Below are 20,272 nucleotides of genomic sequence, written 5' to 3'. Positions count from 1 at the left end.
ACACCCAGGGGCCGTTATTCCAGTCAGGGGCCTGTCATTCCAGTCCCAGAGCCCTTCTGGCACACCCAGGGGCCGTCATTCCAGTCTGGGGCCTGTCATTCCAGTCCCAGAGCCCTTCTGGCACACCCAGGGGCCGTTATTCCAGTCAGGGGCCTGTCATTCCAGTCCCAGAGCCCTTCTGGCACACCCAGGGGCCGTTATTCCATTGAGGCGCCTGTCATTCCAGTCCCAGAGCCCTTCTGGCACACCCAGGGGCCGTCATTCCAGTCTGGGGCCTGTCGTTCCAGTCCCCGAGCCCTTCTGTCACACCCAGGGGCCGTTATTCCAGTCAGGGGCCTGTCATTCCAGTCCCAGAGCCCTTCTGGCACACCCAGGGGCCGTTATTCCAGTCAGGGGCCTGTCATTCCAGTCCCCGAGCCCTTCTGTCACACCCAGGGGCCGTCATTCCAGTCTGGGGCCTGTCGTTCCAGTCCCCGAGCCCTTCTGGCACACCCAGGGGCTGTTATTCCAGTCAGGGGCCTGTCATTCCAGTCCGAGAGCCCTTCTGGCACACCCAGGGGCCGTTATTCCAGTCAGGGGCCTGTCATTCCAGTCCCCGAGCCCTTCTGGCACCCCCAGAGGCCGTCATTCCAGCATGGGGCCTGTCATTCCAGTCCCAGAGCCCTTCTGGCACACCCAGGGGCCGTCATTCCAGTCTGGGGCCTGTCATTCCAGTCCCCGAGCCCTTCTGTCACACCCAGGGGCCGTCGTTCCAGCATGGGGCCTGTCAATCCAGTCCCAGAACCGGTTCTCTGAGCCCAGACACTTTCCTTCAAAATCCATTCCACGTTTTCTTTGCACCTCTTTTTTTGCTCTAATGTGTTTCAATGGAGCCCATGCAAGTCAATGGGCATTCCAGTTTCCCATTATTTCCTATGGGCATTCAAGCCTCCCCCTATTATTTCCGATGGGCAATCCTGTCATTCGTTTTAGTACATCCCCTTGAGGGGGCAACCTCAGCAGAAAGCCTTGGCCCGTATGCCCTGTTCATGGGCCTTTCAGGGCAACTAGTTGAAAACTGCTTGGAACAACAAATAAATAAATAGCTAGGGGTTGGGGGGCAATATTTTTCAACTATAAGATACAAGACTATTTTTTAAAGAAGTCAAAATATTAATACTTGATTTATTATTTTAAAAAGTTGAAATCTGCTGCCTCTTCAGAAAGCCCAGAGCGCTTACAATGGCTCTCGCCCTTCTGAAGCGCCCACAGATGGCAGACACAGGAAACGCCAGCCGTTGAACCGAAAACCTTGACGTTGAACTAGTCACTCTCCTATTGGTCCTCTTTCGTGCCTGTTTGGGCACTCTCCTATGGTGCCTGTTTGGGCACTCTCCGATTGGTCCTCTTTCGTGTCTGTTGGGCGACAAGCCCCACCCCCTTTCCAAAGCCCAGCTCCACACCCCCTCTGGCTGCGTGCGCTCGTCGCCTGAAAAACCGGCTTCGGTTATGCGTTTGCTTTTGGGTTAGACTCGAGCCCTGGTGGCCGCCGTAGTGGGCGGGGCCAATGTAGGCCGGGGCCGCGCGGGCGGGGCCGCGGCGATGGGGAATCTGTTCGGGCGCAAGCGGCGGAGCCGGGTGACCGAGCAAGACAAGGCCGTGCTGGTGAGGACGGCGGCTGGGGGCCGCCGGCGTCGGGCGGGGCGTGGAGCCGCGGGTGGGATTGGTCCTGGGAGGATTTGACGGCGGACGGCTTCCAAGGGGGCGGAATAGAGCCTCCATGTTCAGAGGTAGTCTACCTTCCGGATCACTTGGGCTGCGGAGGGCCGCGACAGCGAGAGGCGTGGGTCGCTCTGCTCTTCCGGAGGACACCTGAGGGGCCGCTTTAGGAAAGAGAATGCTGGGCTGGGGGTCTAAGTCAGCCGGGCTCTTCGTATGACTCTCCTTCCAGTGGGTTTTTGGTAAGACAGGTGTGACAAGGCCCCCTTGAGGGGGGTGAAGGCTGTGAAGAACTTTTCATGCTCTGCTTTATTACTCTGGAGTCGAAGCTCTTCTTATCCTGAGTACACTGGGGGAAAGTTGTCACTTTTGAGAAATGAACATATAATACTCCTGGGAAAAGAAGTTTGTATGCCACCCTGCTCCTTACAAAGCCTAAAGGGATCAAGGTCCAGTTGTAAAGAAATTATTCATTCTTCCTCCATTGACATCTCAAAGATCAAACCTACCCAAAACAGCTAAAATTTAAGCAGTAGAAAAGAGCAAGAGTCCAGCAGCACCTATAAGACTAACAAAATTTGTGGTAGGGTATGAGTTTTCGTGAGCCACAGCTCACTTCTTCAGATACTTCTTTAGATACTCTCCGATTGGTATCTGAAGAAGTGAGCTGTGGCTCACGAAAGCTCATATCCTATCACAATTTTTCTTCGGCTTCTAGGTGCTACTGGACTCTTGCTCTTTTCTAATGCTACAGGCAGACTATCACAGCTACCCATCTTGAAAATCTAAGCAAAACAGTATTGGAATCCCAGTCATTGCAAACTGAATGAAATGTGCTTCCCAAAGCTGTTAAGGCTTAGAATGCAGGGGTTCTTCTGAAGAACTGGGGTTCCTTACCAGCAGGGCAGCCCCAAACATCTCTTCCATACTCCTGGTTGGCTGCTGTACACAGGTGGAAGGCAGACAAAGAATACTTTACAAACAGCAACATGTTGCAAAAAATTATTAGCATGTTACATAGGATGTGGTTGAAATGTACACACAGGGCTTGGGAACACCCCCACTTTGTCTTCTGAGGGTCCAGTAACTGTCCAGGTGCAAAAATTGGGGGCCTCGGCTGCAGTAGGAGGGGGAAGCAAGAAAGTCCTGCTCCACACAAAGTACACTGGTGGTTGGATACATATTACTATCTGATTCAGCGCAGTTTACAATTTGGAAAATAAAAGAACTAACTCACAGACAATAATTATAAACTCTTACTCATTAAAAATCTTACTTATTAAAAAGCCTCATAAAGAAGCCACGGTGGCTGTTCTGTCCACAAAGCGATGCATACTCTGTGCAAAGCTTCTCTTGGGCAACTTTGAGGCATGCAATTGTAAAGTCTGTGGAGCAGCAATTGCTTCATGTGTTGAAGTACCAAAGCCCATTAGCCAAGTGACTCTTTAACAGCTACAAGTTCTGTTGTGTGATGTTAAGAACCTTTTAATTTTTAACAGTTCATTTGTTTACTCTCCCGATCCCTTTTGGTCAGCAAACAATTACTTCCACTTTCAGTTCTGTTTATGCTTTCCATACACCTAGTGTTACTGTTTGGCCTAGTATGTGAACTTGTAATAATTCCAGATTTCAGAACAGCATGTGGGATTTGGCTGATCTTTCCGCTCTTGTTGCTAGGTTGAATATTGCTGTCTCATCTTGAAGATGCAAATAAACATCATCACAGAGTAATGGGTGGGGTCTGTTTTACTGCCTTTGTCCTCTAGAAGCCACCAAAAGAAAAGAAAGCAGTAATAGTTAAGCCTGATTTTTATTTTAGAGCCATCCAAGTAATAGATGATAGCAGTGTAAAAAATTACTATGGAGCATATCAGAAGTAACCAGTCTAACGCTTAGGATGTTCCTAATACCTTTTTTTCAGCTGGCTTTTTTTCAGCGGGAACGCAGTGGAACAGAGTTCCGGCACCTCTTGAAAATACTCAGCAATAGTGCGTGAAAATAATATTATTTCAAAGAATCCCATGTGTTTCTTCCTCATGTCCCTCTTGAGAGTTCCACCACCTGTTTTCCCAGAAAAAAAAACCCTACCTACAGGTATCAGAAGCAGTGCCAAGGGAGTGCAATTATTTGTGCTCTGTATTCATAAAGCTTCTTAAAACCTCTCTCTGAACACTGTTGAAGACATGGTCACTAGCATAATATAGTTCTTAAGTAGCCCTATTTCCGTCTTCAGATTGTCGTTTTTTTACATCAGGTGGAGGCGTCCATGATTGATCCCTGTTAGAAGTTGCTTCACTGATTTCTGCTGAATAATCTCATCCTGTTGATTTCAGCGGATTTCGGTTGGAGTAATTCTGCATAGGGTTGCAGTGTACAATTTTGCACATTTTGAAGGTCCTGAAAGTTGTCTGATGTTCATTGGTTTTTAAAAACCAGCACTACCCACTGCCACCTGAAAGCAGCAGAAGACACGTCCTCTAAAGGACATGTCTATACTAGACATGTTCACCCGTTACAATGAACATACATACAATTAATGTATAACATACACTTCATTTTTCTTTATACAGGCGTCGAATAATTCTCACGTGCCATTCACTGTATGCTCAGCTGAACTTTTAATGAAACTACATTTTTCCAGGTGTTGGTCCCCGGTTTCATTTGTAAACTGAATGCACATTGGCTTTTTCTTATGAACAGGGTGTAAGCTTGTACATGCAGGTTGTATGTATGTACACCGAAACACACTGAATTTGTGTAGGGCTGAATTTCAGTAGGGCTACTGGAAGATGTGTTGTACTAGAACAGATGATGAGTCTGTGCTTAACTTTGCACAGCATCAAGTACAGCTTTTATCACTGCTTGCGCGCAGCAAACTACTGACAACGCAAACGGGTTGTGCGCGAACAGGATTACTGATGCTGTAGTTGAATCTGCTTAAAAGGGATGTATTGGTGTGACTTTCCAGTGGTCCGAATGCTACACCTTGGCAGCGCACCTTCTAATTGCCCGTTTCCTTTGTCTTTTAGCAATTGAAACAGCAGCGGGACAAATTAAAGCAGTATCAGAAAAGAATATCTCTGCAGCTGGAGCGAGAGAGAACAGTTGCTCTGCAGCTACTGAAAGATGGCAAGAAAGAGTAAGTGAGGATTAGTTGTTTGCATCCTTTCACTTGGAGGTGTCCTGATAAGTCAGTTCAGAGGGTCAGGGTCTTTTCGCCTCAACTACCCCCGGCATGTGTTTGAGTGGAGAATGTCATATCATCTCCATAGCTGTGAATCCCACAATATCCAAAAGTGGTTCTGTGATTGTAGAGTCCTCCGCTGCGAAGCTATAAATGAGCTGCGGCTCACGAAAGCTCATACCCTACCACGAATTTTGTTAGTCTTATTGGTCGTACTGGACTCTTGCTCTTTTCATCTTTGCCATGTTCAACTTGTCTCAACCACTTTATCGAAACGAGTTTGTCTTGAGGAATAGGCTATAGAAGAACGTCTGAACTGGCCATTTTTAGCCTTGAACGTACTTGTTGCTTCAGTTAAAGCTCTAACTACTCTGGTTCTATAATAGGTCAGAGGGGAAGGGAATATCTTGCGTATGTAATGTCTCTTGTGGGTGTCTTCACTCGAAGGTAAATTGGAGAGCAACACTGGCAGTATTCCCAAAAAGAAGTTGAGAAAGATGGTTTAAAACTGCATGGTTGAACTTTGAAATTTTTTTTAGTGGGTGATGATGGTAGTTCTAGTGTTTTTTCCTTGATGGACTGTTTGTCCTTTGAGCACAGATCTATTTATTATGCAGGCGCTGCACTTTCTTTTGAATGACGGCTCACATGGCGTGTGCTCCTCTTCAGAGCGGTTTGCGAGGCTGCAAGAAGCCCCAAATGCAACAGAGCTGAATTTTCTTTTGACTCTGTGTGTGGGTGTTTGCTTAAAAGATGTTTAACTCTACAACCAAAATTGACTTTGTGCATTTTTGTACTATTTGCCATGCACTGTTGTCAGGCTTCTCACTGGGGTCGTTGTCAGAGCTTGAGGGAGGCCTGCCCTCCAGGATGGCCTATGCGCTGAGCTGAGTGCAGAGTAGGGGTAGGTAGAAATGAGGGAATGGAGGGGGTTGGCTGCACCCTCGCTCCCTCCCCCCCCCGCCCCGGGATAGCTTTGTATGCTCTTGCCCTTCTTTCTGTCACGTTCTCTGTCTCTCTGCCTGCCATGCTCTCTCGTATCCACTCCCAACTACTCCTCATTGGCCACCCTGTTGCTCACTCTTAAATCGCCTTTCTAGGAGAGACTCCTCCCCCCCCCCAGACCTCGCCCTGTCCATGGTTAACCTGCCCCCTCCCGAGTGACAGCCAGGGCTGTCCGCCTCTGTTGGCCTCTCCTGGGGCTTGGGGCCGCCCTGGGCCCCTCCCTATGCCTCTATTGCCACCTTGCAGGACGGGGCTGGCTGGCCCACACCAATGAGCGTGTTCTTGCTGCCGCGTCAGCATGGCCTGGGCTGCATGGCCTGCCGTCGCTGTTCCTGCAGCCTCCAGTGCCGCGGCCGTTCCTGCAGCCTGGAGTTCCTGCTGGCTGCTGTGTTGTCCTGGTGGCTTGGGCCGTGTCCCCCAGCCACACTGCTGCGCCGGCATGCCTGGTGGCCCCCCACTGCTTCCCCAGTGGCTCCCAAGCCTCTTGGCTGCAAGCCATGCTACAGTGCTGGCCCAGCTGGTGGCCTTCATGCCACACCCTGGTTCGGCCACAGGCCGTGCTGTCTCGTCAGCTCAGCTGGCAGCCTTGGCTTGCCTGACACCACTGGAAGGTGAGTCCAGCGGGGGACCAGGTTGGCAAGGCCAGGGGCTGGGCCTCCCCTGCCCCCCCGCCCCAGGCAATTGTTTTTAGCATTGTAATCTTTTTCACTGAACAGGGGATGGGGGTGTGGAACATATGATCTGTAAGGACTCTGAAACCCATTTTGTAGCCCGAGCTTTGTTGACAGCTGATTCAGTTTTGAGCCTTGGGGCAGTTGTATGTGCCTGGCAGCAGCTGCTGCAGTAATGCCGCAAGATACCTAGCATCAAGTCTCTGTGATTATCTGGTACTATGTGAAGCTGAAAATTAAAGAGCACATATCATGCCATGATATTAAAGTCTATAGTGTGCTTACAGTGCGTGGCTCTGGTTTCCACCATCTTGACGGTAGTGCAGCAAAAGGTAAATGGTGGAAAAGGCGAGTAAAATGAAAATGGTGAAAGAAGAGCTTCTGAAAAAGTGCAGGCAGATGAGGCTCTTTAGCTGAGAACAAAAGAGGACACAGCCAATCGATTTTTAGAGAGTTGTGTCTCCTTTGGGAGGGCAGGGAGAGCTTAAAAATTGAGAAACTTGTTGGCACCTTAGCACAGAACGTTGTATTTGATGGAGTTTTGTTATGATCCAGTAAAGTGTGAGGCTTTGAGATCGTGCTTTTTAAAAAGTCTTTGTTTGTTGCCCTCTGTGCTCTTCTCTCCATCTAGAAAAGCCAAACTGCTGCTGAAGAAAAAGCGGTATCAAGAACAGCTGCTGGACAAAACAGACAACCAAATCAGCAACTTGGAGCGCATGGTATGTGAGCCTTTGGCTGTTCATGGCTGTCCTCCCTGTTTTCATGACTTCCGAGGTGGGGTGCAGCTGCCTTTAATTAATCTAACCGGGACCAATTAACCACCGAGGCCTGCTTGGGACAGCAAGCAGGTGGTGGCAAAATGGGAGGCTGGCTTGGAGCAGGTGTCGCCTGTCGTGCCAGTGCCGTGGCTGCCTGTGGTCCCGAGATGGGTTGGGCTGAAGATGCAGCATGAGAGGACTCACGTGCCCTCGCTTGTACCTGCCCCTTCAGATCTGTCTAAGGCACTTCTTCTGCTGCCCACTGCGGATTCTGCTGGCAGGGAGAGGGGTGATGCTTGAGGTTTAAAACAACCTACCACAAATGAGATTTTGCACTGAAGTGTGTGTGTTATGTGCGGTCAAGTTGCCTCCAACCTATGGTGACCCTATGAATGAGAGACCTCCAGAACGTCCTATCATTAACAGACTTGCTCAGATCCTGCAGACTGGAGGACGTGGCTTCTTTTATTGAGTCAAGCCATCTTGTTTCCTGCTGCCTTCCACTTTTCCTAGCATTATTGACTTTTCCAGAGACTCTTGTCTTCTCATGATGGGACCAAAGTATGATAGCCTCAGTTTTGTCATTTTAGCTTCTAGGGAGAATTCAGGCTTGATTTGATCTAGTACCCACTTATTTGTCTTTTTTGCTGTCCATGGTATCCGCAAAACTCTCCTCCAGCACCACATTTCAAATGAATCAATTTTTTTCCTGTCAGCTTTCTTTACTGTCCAACTTTCACATCCATACATGGCAATGGGGAGTACAATAGTTTGAATTATCTTGATCTTGGTGCCCAGAGAGACATCTTTAAGGATCTTCTCTGGATCCTTCACAGCTGCTCTTCCAAGTCTTAATCTTCTTCTGATTTCTTGTACTGAAGAATAAGATCAATATCATGGTTGTGTTGCGGGGAGGGGAGGGGGCATTGCTTGGCTTTCAGTGCTGTGAGTAAAGTGTTAAGCTCTTCTTTAGGGAAGTGAATGTCCAAGTGTAGCGTAGATGGTTAAAAAAATGGACCCTCTCCACTGTATTCCACTTGCCTAAAGACAATAGGGTTGCATTTTTGAGGTTCCTTGACTTTCCACCACGCTCATTTCACTAGAATCTGTGGCAGCTCGCCTAAGTTTTAGGTTCTCATTCCTCAAGAATCCTCTAGCAGTGTCTGTGTTAGGGCTGTAATACAGTCTTGTTCTGGGAAGAGTGGCATGTCCATACATGAGAGCAGCCCATGTCACAGACCTGAACAGCCTGGAATGCTGCTTAGGCAGATGAGCAGGCGTACACAGAATTTAACAGAAAGGTTTGTATGGCTGCGTTCCTACTGCATTTTCCATTACAACTGATACAGCCTGGTCCTCATCCAGTATCATTGTTCTACTTACCTTGGATGTGGTCTGTGGACAGATGCAGGCTGTGCTTCCAGGTAGGGGTGTGTGATCCAGGTTTGGCAACCATCTTAAAAAGCCAGATTTATGCCGATCCGGTTAAGCTGGATCACATGCCTGGACCCTGGATCAAATCCAGGTACCTGGACTCACTGGGCCAGATTATCTGGCCACAGGCAGCTGCAGCAGAGGTACAGCAACAACTTGAGTGAGAGGGCAGTGGCACAAGCTCCCCACCACTGCAGAAGAGCAGCATGAGACTGATGGGATGGGGGAGGCAAAGGCAGAATTGATTCCCATCTCATTCTGCTCCCCGCAAGCTCCGAAAGAGCCCCTTCAAGCTGCCACCTCTGGCTGCTTTTTAAAAACTGCAGCTTGACCAGCTTCCCCCCCCCCCCCCATCCCCTTGTGTCACTAAGGGGATTCTCCATGGGATTCTCTGATTCGACACTGGGATTCTCTGATTTGACAATAAGTTTGCAGGGGGGTGATGTTAAACCAGAGGATCCCAAACCGTGGCGTTTCAAAGCCTTGGAAATGTTTTCACCGTAGGAATAAAGGGAGGGTGGCTGTTCAGAGGCTCATAGAATTGGACCCTGAGGTCCAATCCTCCTAAAATTCGGGAGATCTTTAGTGGACTGTCAGGAGTAGGTTTTCTGAAAAGTTGGTAGGAATTGCTTTAAAAATGCCCCCTCCAACACACACCCCAACCTTTCCCCCATAGTAGGGATCTTGGATTTTTTTTGTCATCCTAACACCCAGATTACCTGGATTTTATTGTATTTGTTGGTGCACAACCCGTTCTTCCAGGCTCCCCTTCTGACAAACAGCAGCCAAGCAGTAAACATGAGAGGGAGGGTCTGACTTGTGTGGTGCAGGCACAACATTATTGTCTCTGGGCAGAGGCCAGAAACGCGTCACTGGTTTGTATAGACGCAGCGCTTCCATTGCGCAAAGCCTGTTCTTTCTGCCCCATCTTGGCTGCTTTTGGTGTCAGATGGAAAGAGCAGTGCACACCCGTATCCGAGCTGCAATTGTCTACTTTCCGTGCAGCCCGTTAGAATATCTGATCCCTCCGTTGGCTTCTGTTTCTCCCAGGTCCAGGATATTGAATTCACCCAAATCGAGATGAAAGTGATCGAGGGCCTCAGAATTGGCAATGAGTGCTTAAATAAGATGCACCAGGTAGGTGTCCCTTGGAGTTCTTGGGCTGTTCAAAATTGAACGCAGGCTGTTGTATGCCTCTTCTGACATACTGCTTTTCATGTGATTTGGACTTCTTCTTCCGTAGGTTATGTCAATAGAAGAAGTGGAAAGGATCATGGATGAAACCCAAGAAGCTGTAGAGTACCAGAGAGTATGTATTGCCTTCATGTGTCATCTTAGAAGTTCCCTAAACAATGGACCCTTCGTTTATATTTTATTTTATTTACAAAATTTATACCCTACCTTTCTGTCTTCATCAGGGCCTCCCTGGTGGCTAACGTAATAAAAAAAACGAATAATAAAAACACACATCTTAAAAACTATTAAAATCAAACAAAAGCACATGCTTAAAGCAAAGTTATAATAAACTTATACAAACACAAACAACCATGAAAACATAGGGCAGGAAAGAGGAATCGTTGAGGAACCACTAGTTGAAACAAACGAGTCTTCACTTGCTAGTGGAAGATGGCAGCAGAAAGGAACAGGCAAATCTCTTGGGGGGGGGGGAGGGGGAGATCCAGAATTTTGGTGCCATGACCGAGAAGGCCCTCCCAGGTTGCCATTCACCTAGTCTCAGAAGGTGGGGACAACCAAAGCGGCGCCTCAGAAAATGACCGTAGCAGTCAAGAAGGTTTGTAATGGAGTTGGTAGTTGTTCAGGTATGTTGGTCCGAAGCTATATAAGGTTTTAAAGGTCAGCCTCAGCAACAGTGGTATGATCCCTATGACTCCCTCCTGTCGATATCCTGGCAACAGTTGAAACTTCTGGACACTTTTCAGGGGCAGGGGCAGCCCCGCAAAGGGTGCATTGCAGTAATCTAATCTACTCTAGATGTAACCTGGACATGTACTGCAGCAGCCAAATCTTTTCTGTCCAGGAAAGGCCACAGCTGGCTAACCAGTCAAAGCTGGTAAAAGGCACTCCTGGCCACAGCTGCAGCTTACTTATCCAGCATCAGGCCTAGGTCTGAGAGCCCCCTCCCCCCCCATCCTATGGACCTGTTCCTTCAAGGGAGTGCAACCCCATCCAGGATGGGTGACATCTTAAATCCCAGTCTCAGACTTTGCTCACCAGGGGCACTTCCGTCTTGGCAGGGTTAAGCGTCAGTTCGCTCGCATCCACTCCAAGACTGCCTCTAGCTACCAGTTCACGGTTTCTACAGCTTCCCTGGGATCAGCCAGATTTGTGAAATATTGCTGAGGGGCTTCCCCATTTATAACATATCCCATCATTCCACTGATTTTGATGGTTCAGGTGGCCGCCTAACTTCCTTATTGAGGAAGAAGACATTTTTGTGTTTGCGTATTGCGTGCAAATGTCGTCTAGAGACTGTTGCTTAATACTGCATGTGAAATTAAAATAAAAAGAGCCATGTGGCTTAAAACACGTTAGACATGGCTTTTGCTTGCAGCGAATTTGAGTACATGCATGTATTGTTAGCAACTAGAACCAGACTGTTGTGGGAAATCAAAGGGAGCGGAACACCAGGGGATGACTTGTTTCTGGAAATGAGTTTTCTGTGACCTCCAGAGCCCCTCCTGTTGTCTTAAAAAGTGCAGTCCCTCAGCAGAGGTACACCCTTTTGAGCCCATTGACTGCAATAGATTTAGAAAGGTGTAACACTGCTTAGGATTGCACTGTAATTCCAGCTCAGAGTATAGCTTTGTAAACTCCAGTTGGAATGAATACATGAAGCAAAGCTTGGTTCACTTATTTTGAAGTTCAGAGTGTGGGATCCTTTACAGCTCTTTGCTCATTTTGGGGCCTAGTAAACCTGCCCGTGAAACTACTTTTCTATAAACTTTTTTACACCTCTCTTGCCTCTTCCCCCCCCCCCTTTAAATTTCAAAATGCATATTTGGTTTTTAAAGAGGTGCATGGGGCCTTTTGTAGCCGCAACATAATAAAAATGTGCTAAATAAATAGTCACTAGGTGACTAGCGACCCTCAGTAAGTACCAAATGGGCTACTAACCTCTTAAACCATCAGATACAAAATCAAGTAACCCGTCATCCACCTTCTCAAGCAGTACAGGGAGAGCACTAAGGGATCTTTCCAGAGATGTAGAGCTGGAACAGAGGAAGCGCCTTCCCGCCGGGGCTCCTTGTGGCAGGAAGGGATTCTCTGGTTGCAGCCCGTGTGGGTTTCCTGTTGTGGTGGCGGTCCTTAGTCCATGTGCCCTTTTCCTTCACAGCAAATAGATGAGATGCTGGCTGGCAGCATCTTCACGGAAGAGGATGAAGATGCCATCTTAGCAGAATTAGATGCCATCACTCAGGTGAGTGTTCATCCTGCGTTTGGGTGGTGACTTTTTCATGACCTGGGAGGAATATCCCCCCCCCCCCATCCCATAGAGCTGGCCGCTGATGCCGTTCTGGCCCAGAGAGATCTTAATTGTAGCTGCCTGCATTTGTTTTCTGAGCCGTGAGAGAAATCATCCAGATCCAGAGGTTGCATATTCTTAACGTCTTATTGTGTTTTGCTTTCTTAATGTTCCGCTGAATATAACTCTGGCCAAGTAGAATTCATGCGTTGATAGAACAACACGTTCGCATACTTCATCATTATGGAATAATTGCACCTAGTTTTCACTTTTATCCAGGTCATTGTTAATTAACACGGGCAGGATGGCCGTATATCATTATACCGCTTATACCAAGACAGTTTCAGGCTGTTTTCTCTGAAAGCAGTGTAACTTCTGCAAGAAATGCAAACAGCTATTTATACACACCTTTGCTTCACCCTCAGCCTCAGCAGCAAGGGAGAAAGTAAAATAAAAATTACTTCCTGAGACATGCTTGCACGACTCGGACAGTACATTGATGGAGTTGTTAACCTTAATCTACTGGGTCTTGATTGGCACAAAAACAATCCAAAGCAGAGATCTTTGCAAAACAAAGCAGGAGGGATGCTGGCTGGAAAACCGATGAGAGTTCAGTAAGCATTGAACTCAGCATGTCCGTTTTTAACGGCTAGACTGTGGAATGCGCTGTAAGTCAGAGACCTGGGAGCAGATCTAGTTACCACTGGCAACCAGGTGCCTTGTAAATGGTACTCCTGCTCGTACTTCCGGTCCACATAACTATAACGTTGGGGATAACTATGATGCATACTCATTAAAGTGAATTATGCCGTGGAGAAGCTTAGTTGTTGTGCAGGCTAATCCTGTTGCTCATTTGTTCAGCGTTGAGATCAGTGGCCTTGGCTCCCAGGTGGGTGCAGGTAGACTTACAGTCAAAACATGTCGGTGTTCTGCTTGACCTCTGGAGTGGGGGCTTGACCCAGGCAGTAGGTGCAGTTGCTTCAAAATGTCCTTGATATGCCAAGGAGTTGCTGGAAGCTGGGTGGGAGGTGCCAGGTGGTAGAAAATTCAGGGCTAGTCCAACCAAGCAGGGCACAGAGCCCCTGCGGCTGTGCTGGTGAATAATAATAATAATAACATTCGATTTATAGACCGCCCTTCAGGACAATTTAATGTCCACTCAGAGCGGTTTACAAAGTATGTTATCATTATCCCCACAACAATCACCCTGTGAGGTAGGTGGGGCTGAGAGAGCTCTGAAAGAGCTGTGACTGGCCCAAGGTCACCCAGCTGGCTTCAAGCGGAGAAGTGGGGAATCAAACCCAGCTCTCCAGATTAGAGTCCTGCACTCTTAACCACTGCACCAAACTGACACAGAAGCAATCCTTAGGCAGCGAAATGCCATCACAGTCGAGCTCTTTAGGGTGAGAAGTCTCAGTCATGCTTTAATCTAGTAGAATCATAACTTATTCGTGAGTCATTTGGAAGATAAATTCACTTGCATTGATGATTATTTGGATGCCACATGGGTAGAAAGCTTGACACCTGAAAACAGCTTGGTTGTGCGTTGCATTTGCTTGTATACGTTTCAGGTGATTTCACTTGTGGAGGTGGATAGAGTTGGTTTCAGGCCACTTGTCAGGCAAGAGGGCTTGATCATTGGCCTTACGGGTTGGTGGGTTCCAGTGAATCCTCTTAAGCGCCTGCCTTACCTTGAGCTCCTGTACGGTTGTGCGGTAGTGAGAGCTGTGCTGTGCTACCTGCCAGGAAAATTACCTGTGCTTGTCAGAACCTGTGAGTGAAAGAGCTGCAGACTGACACTGCTGTCTTTTCCAGGTCAGCCTCTTTCTGCCAGCATGCTTAAGCTGGCAGCCCGGCAAAGAAGCTAAACGCTTTTAAGATCCTTGTGTGATGTAGAAGCAAAACTCTAAAGCTCAGAGCCAAGCTACACGTGACGCCTGACACAGGTTGGACACTTGTCAGCTTCCCTCAAGTTTTGATGGGAAATGTAGGCATCCTGGTCTGGCAGCTGTAATGGAGAGCCAAGCTGTAAAACCAGGACGCCTACATTTCCCATCAAAACTTGAGGGAAGCTGACAAGTGTCCTACCTGTGTCAGGCGCCACTTGTAGCTTGGCTCTCAGCCATATCTTCGCTGGGGATGGGGGAGGTGGGCAGGCAGGGTAGCACCATTTCCTGTGACTCAAGGAGTTACAGGTTAAAGTTGTCTGTCACAAAATATTAATGCCATTGTGTGCCCTGGCTTCTTCTTACAGGAGCAGATTGATCTTCCGGAAGTTCCCTCAGAGCCCCTCCCAGAAAAGATTCCAGGTAGAGCTTTTTCCCCTCTGCTGTTCTCTCTTGATGATACTCCTGCTATGCAAAGCTGGGTGGGACCTTCATAAGCTTGTTTGCATCAAATGTGTCACCGCCCGCAGAGGTGGGGCAGGCGCTGTGCAAATGGCAAGTGTACATAAGACACTCTAAGCATTATCAGTACCCTTATTTTAATGGCCTCTCCTTTGTCAGGCTACAGATGACAGGATATGGCAGACAGATCCCTGGACCATTGCAGCAAGACACAGGTTCTTGGTCAAGTGGCTTTTTATTGAGAAATCAGATCATTTCCATACATATATGTCCATAGGGTTACTTAGAAGCAAGGAAGACTCTAAGCAGTACAGCTTCCTTGAAAGGAATAGAGGCTTGAGGAAAGTACAGGTCTAAATACTCAAACCTTTCCCTCCTCCCTAACCCCACCAGTTTTGAGCGGGAAGAAGTCTGGGAACTTTTTGCTGGAGTTTATACATCAGTTAGACAAGACAGAAAGAAAGGGTAACATTTCAGACACTACAAGGTCATTTCGGTGAGCTTCAGAGAAAGATTACACAGCTGTGTTCTCAGGCTGGGAGAGAGGGCAACGAAAGTGATGCATATAGCATTTGCAATATGAAATCAAAACACAGTAGTAGCAATTAGCATCCCCTAGAACAATGACATGGATGGAGGGGTTACAGACATGACACCCTTGCCCCACCAGTGCTCATTCTGCCCTACCAGAACCTACTTAATAATAATCTTACTTGGCATTTATCTAGCACTTGGGAGTGCTCAGAGGGTTTCTCATGTTGAAATCCTTGCTGCAGCTCGGTACATACAAGAGATCACTCTCATGAATCTCCACAGTGTAGATGGAAGCCTGAGGCTGAGATGAGAGGGGGCTGGCCTAATGCGTTGATTTCATGGCAGAAGCCAGTTTCAAACCAGGGAGCCCTTGATTTGTAGCTTCGTCCTTTACCCCATGCCTTTGGCTACTCCGTCTCTCATTTGGGTGGTAGGAAGGTTGGAGTGAATGATTCAAGGTGGGTCAGTAATTTTTTAGTTTCATGACACGTGCGCACTCGCTTCTTCCAGTAAAGCACCTCTCACAGTATTGTGAAAAACCGGTAGGTAATATTTTTACGGTGCTGAGTTCGTTTAGAAACGTCCCTGCCTCCCACCCGCTTCTGTACTGCCATGCTGTTCCTGGTTTTTTCAGCCACCTGTCTGTGTGTTCGGTTTTAGGAGCAGGATTCTGAAATGTGCAGGGAAATGAGGTGGTTTGTGGGATCTCATGCAGAATGGGCTTGAGTTGGTATAGACAAGCAACTGGGCGAGGAACCCAAATTTTCCATGGTATAGAATGTTAGGATCCCGGTATGAATCTGCTCTGGTTTATGAGTTTAATTTAATTTAATTTAATTCTGTAACATTAGTGCCAAAAACCTGAGACGTTGTCCCGTCCCCCGAAAAAAAGAAACAGCAGAAAGGATAGGAACTTGCGTGTCATCATCTTCTAATAAAAAAAAAAGCCATACTCATCACAGAGTGATACACAAAAATAACAAGTTGCCTCTTAGCTGTTAAGGTTACATGATGGAAGCTCGCAATGTGATTTATCCTTCTGGCTGGGAGGGCAGACGCAGGCACCTGCGAGCCTCAGTACTTTCCATGACAAGGAAATGATTTACAAAAATCCACAGGGAGCTTTTGTTCACACAGGGGAATAATGGTCCCTTTGTACCATCGCCCGTTTCGTCCGTCTCTGCCCACAGCAAAATCTCTTCCCATGGCCTCTACCTCCCTTGCTTGGGAGGGCAGGGGTCTTCGTGGTGGCTGTCAACTGAACAGTAAAGCTGTTGAGCTGCCCTGCCCAGGCTCAGGTTGTGGGGGGATAGGGGCCTTTGATTGGCACAGCACTGAGTCCATTTTCTTTTTACTTGATGAGTCTTTAGCCAGCAGAGTTGTTTGAACTGTTACCATATGTGTGCTCTGTTCCTTGGCTAATAATGCAGCCAGTCAGGAAAATATCCAAGGAAATGTAAGATCTTTTCTCAACGAGACCATATTTCTGGGGATCTTTTCAAGCACTGTATGGGGAATGTTGTGGGAGCATATGATTGCAGGGGCAAAATACATCTGCCTCCTGATCCCAACCCTCAATTTTCCGGGAAGGGAACCAGATAGTATGCCAGGCCTGGGAACAGGAAAGCTCGGTTCAAGACACACACCAGTCCAAAGGAGTTAGCCGTGTTAGTCTGTGGTTTGCAAAACAGTAAAGAGTCCAGTAGCACCTTTAAGACTAACCAGCTTTATTGTAGCATAAGCTTTCAAGAACCACAGCTCTCTTCGTCAGATGCATACATTTTTGAGAACCACAGCTCTCTTCGTCAGATGCATAAGCTTTCGAGAACCACAGCTCTCTTCATCAGATGCATAAGCTTTCGAGAACCACAGCTCTCTTCATCAGATGCATCCGATGCTACAATAAAATTGGTTAGTCTTAAAGGTGCTACTGGACTTTTTACTATTTTACACTAATCCAAGGTCAAGATAAGTCATGGGTCAGAATTTAGAAGATTTTTCCTCCTCCAGAGGGGGTCAAATGAAGTTAACTTGTTCCTCTTGCTTTCTCTCTTCTTAGAACCGTCACCCGTCAGAGTCAAGCCAAAGCCCGAATTGGTGGCCGCATCATAACTCTGCTCCTTGGGAGATCCCTGCAGGGGACCCTGGAACCCCAGCCTGCCTGGGGTGTGAGAGGCCCCCCCCCATGGTGCCCCGCTGGCACTAGACAGCCATGCTGGAGCAGATTTCCTGCGCAGAATGGAAGTTGCAGCTGGTTATGGTTCCTATATCAAGATGATTTTTTTTGTAGTGCGATCTCTCCTCCTTTTTTGTAACTTGAAACACTGGATTAAACGGTGACTCTCAAACCGTTGAAGCCAAATGCTTTCTGCAGAGCAGATTTTGGCTTGCAGACCTGCCTTGGATGCCGGCACCAACCTCTTGCTTAACCGCCTGTGCCCCCTGATGCCTTTTTGAGCTGATGGGCGCTATGAACAGTGATACGTTTTTCTGCCGCATTACAGAACTTCTGGCTTGTGCAGTTCTCTGGCTCTTTTGAGTGGATTCTCTTAGCAGGAATGGATTTCCCCAACATTGGGTTGGTGCCTATTAGACTTGCTTGGTGTTGAGATGAGAGTATTATCTCTGTTGGTAGTGATACCTTCTTGTGCTAACCCATGTGAGCCTCCCATGTTCAAAGTGTGCTTGGGCAGCAGGAAGCAAAGCCAGGTTGCTGGGCTGGATCTCTAAAAGACAGAAGGCCCATCTCCGGCTGGGGTGATCTAAAATGCTTGTTAAGAATTCATATCCAAACACCCCACAAAGAAGCTGAATAGATGCAAAGCAGCCTCTTGATGGCTGTTGCCCTCCCTGTACTGTTGCATCTCCGCATTAGGTGGAAACTGAAGGCACCTTAACCTTTGCGGTGGGGAGAGCTGTCTGCTGTATCTACTGTTCCTCTGCTTGCAAGATGCAGTCAGGAACACGGCGAGCCAGTGCTACCCGTATGGGGCTGTACGTCTTTTCCCTCCTCTTAATTATATAAGACCTGAATTATTATTTTTTCTCCTGAATGTTAGAAGGGGCTGGATCCCAGTTAACTCAGTGGTGTCACTGGCTGCCCTGCCTGGATGATGAAGACTTGATTGTAGACCACATGACTTCAGGCCCCCTTAATCTCTGGCCTGAGCTACCCTTGCAGTTGGTAACCTCCCGGGCCGTATCTCAAGTTCTCCATCTTTTAGAGCCATCTGGCATGCAGCGATGCTCATATCAACATTATCTGCTGTGATTGCGCAGCTTGTCCCTCTGCGGATGTGTGGTTGAATAGGCCAGAGCTGGGTCATGGGGTGTCAAAACGTTCCTGTGGCAATACGTAAGAATAGTAAAGTTCTCCACCTTTTTGCTCTCTGGAGCCCACAGCTTATAGCTGAACCTAGCTATCCTCTCTTAAAGTCTAATCGGCACATAGAATTGTATCGTTGTGTTCATGCCAAACAAGAGAAGTAGCATAGTCGGTCATCTTGGATTGTGATGTTTTTGTAATGGGTTTTCACCCTCCTGGTCACTTGCTAGAAGGCATCCTGGCTGCTTCCCTCTCCTCCTGGTGGCTTCTCTGTTACCAGCCATTGTACTGTTATATAAAAGGCAAGCCATATTGGCGAGGACTCCCTTTTTATCCTGGTGTGCTACCAGAGGGCACTGGCGCATCAGGAAGCTCAAGCAAGGTGGCCCATCCCTCCCGGGGGGGGGGGGGCGCCGCAGCAGGGAGCTTGGGCATGGTGTCCCATCCCTCTGGAGGACGTGCCGCGGCAGGAAGCTCAAGCGAGGCAGCCCATCCCGCCAGGGCTTCGTTGCTAGTCTGTAGACGATGTCTCTTAATGCCGTATCTGTAGTACCCCCTTCCCCCAAATGCTGTGAGTAAAGTCCAGATGGCTGAGTAGCGAGTTAGATCTCCCTTGAGTTGATGGTCCACTTATCCTACCTGTTTTATAATGGTGTTGTGTTCACATTGCTGCGTTGGTCTTTGCACCGTTCAGCCAGGCTTAATACCAGAGTGCTAACCGTGAGAAAGTCATGTGATTTCGTAACCCTATATTCACAATGTCCACCAGGTGGCAGTCACGTCCTTGCCTGTTCCATTATCGTAGAAGAAACACATGATTTCTTCTCTACTCCCCCCTCCCTTTTTGCTCGACCTCTTAGTTGCTCTGGGTTGGTTTTATTGATTCTTTTTAAAGAAACGGAATAGCGGATGGGAAGAAACATCAGGCTTTTCCCCTGGGCACTGAATTAACATTCAGCTGGCTTATGGGGATCCTTAGCAAGCTCCTTTGGGCCCAGTTAACAACTCAGCCCTGTTACCTGGGGGAGCGGAAAGAAGTGTGGGTTTTTTTTCTCCTTCGCTGCTGGTACATAACAGGAAAGGAAAAGCTCTTGTGAAGATTGGTGTTTGCTGGCCCTGGGGGAGACAGCACTGCAGTGGGGAAAAGGGCTCTCTGAAAGCAGCCCCTGAACCTACCAAAATTGCTGACCTCCCCTGACTTCCCGGTGGGGTGCCCTCTTTGTTTGAAGCCAGGTGGAATTCAAGCTGTCATCCTGCCTCCACAAAAGCGCCCAACTCCAATTTGCATGCATGAACAGAATCTCTCTCTCACTCGCTCTCGCTCTCTCTCTCTCTCGCTCTCTCTCTCTCGTGGACTGAACCCCGAGTACCAGAGGCAAAAGCAGGTGCAGTACAGGCAGTAACAATAAAGTGTTTCTGACTCATTTGCTTCTAGCCTCCTGTCTTGGTCTGTGGCAAAAATGGGGCCATGTTCTTCGGGACCTGGAAGTATTTGCAAGTTGGGTTACTAGGGAGATTTCTGGGCCTCTGGGGAGAAAGGTCTTTCAGAATAGGTGCGCCGGCTGCAGAGATGACAGTTAATGCCGCTCTGCAACCCTAGCACGTACGCAAAAGGTAGTGATGACTGATGGTTTGTTAACCAGCTGCTGTATCACTCCAGGATATTGTTAAGCTAGTAAATATAGTATCCAGACACTGTAGCATCTGATCTGATGTGGCTTTTCTGGAAATCCAACATGTTGCAGAAAACATGGTCCTAAAAGTGTTACTGCCAGCCAGCCTTGGCTTTCCGTGCTGTGGGTGGTGGGTTGGGGGGGGGCTACCTTGAGCT

The 20,272-nt window shown here is 48.0% G+C and overlaps 1 protein-coding gene across 1 annotated transcript; it reads left to right on the top strand.

Annotated features, from left to right (window-relative positions):
- The first annotated feature begins 1,560 nt into the window (after window positions 1-1,560).
- CHMP6 (charged multivesicular body protein 6) lies at window positions 1,561-19,868 on the top strand. Its single transcript, XM_054978882.1, has 8 exons — window positions 1,561-1,644; window positions 4,728-4,837; window positions 7,190-7,277; window positions 9,801-9,887; window positions 9,994-10,059; window positions 12,106-12,189; window positions 14,489-14,543; window positions 17,176-19,868. The coding sequence occupies exons 1-8, from the start codon at window positions 1,582-1,584 to the stop codon at window positions 17,226-17,228; spliced, it is 606 nt and encodes a 201-aa protein (XP_054834857.1). The 5' UTR covers window positions 1,561-1,581; the 3' UTR covers window positions 17,229-19,868.
- Window positions 19,869-20,272: the final 404 nt, after the last annotated feature.

This window comes from Eublepharis macularius, chromosome 4, assembly GCF_028583425.1.
Source record: "Eublepharis macularius isolate TG4126 chromosome 4, MPM_Emac_v1.0, whole genome shotgun sequence".
Lineage (NCBI taxonomy): Eukaryota > Metazoa > Chordata > Lepidosauria > Squamata > Eublepharidae > Eublepharis > Eublepharis macularius.
The sequence above is the reverse complement of the archived record's forward strand: the minus strand, read 5'-3'. Positions and strand labels throughout refer to the sequence as shown.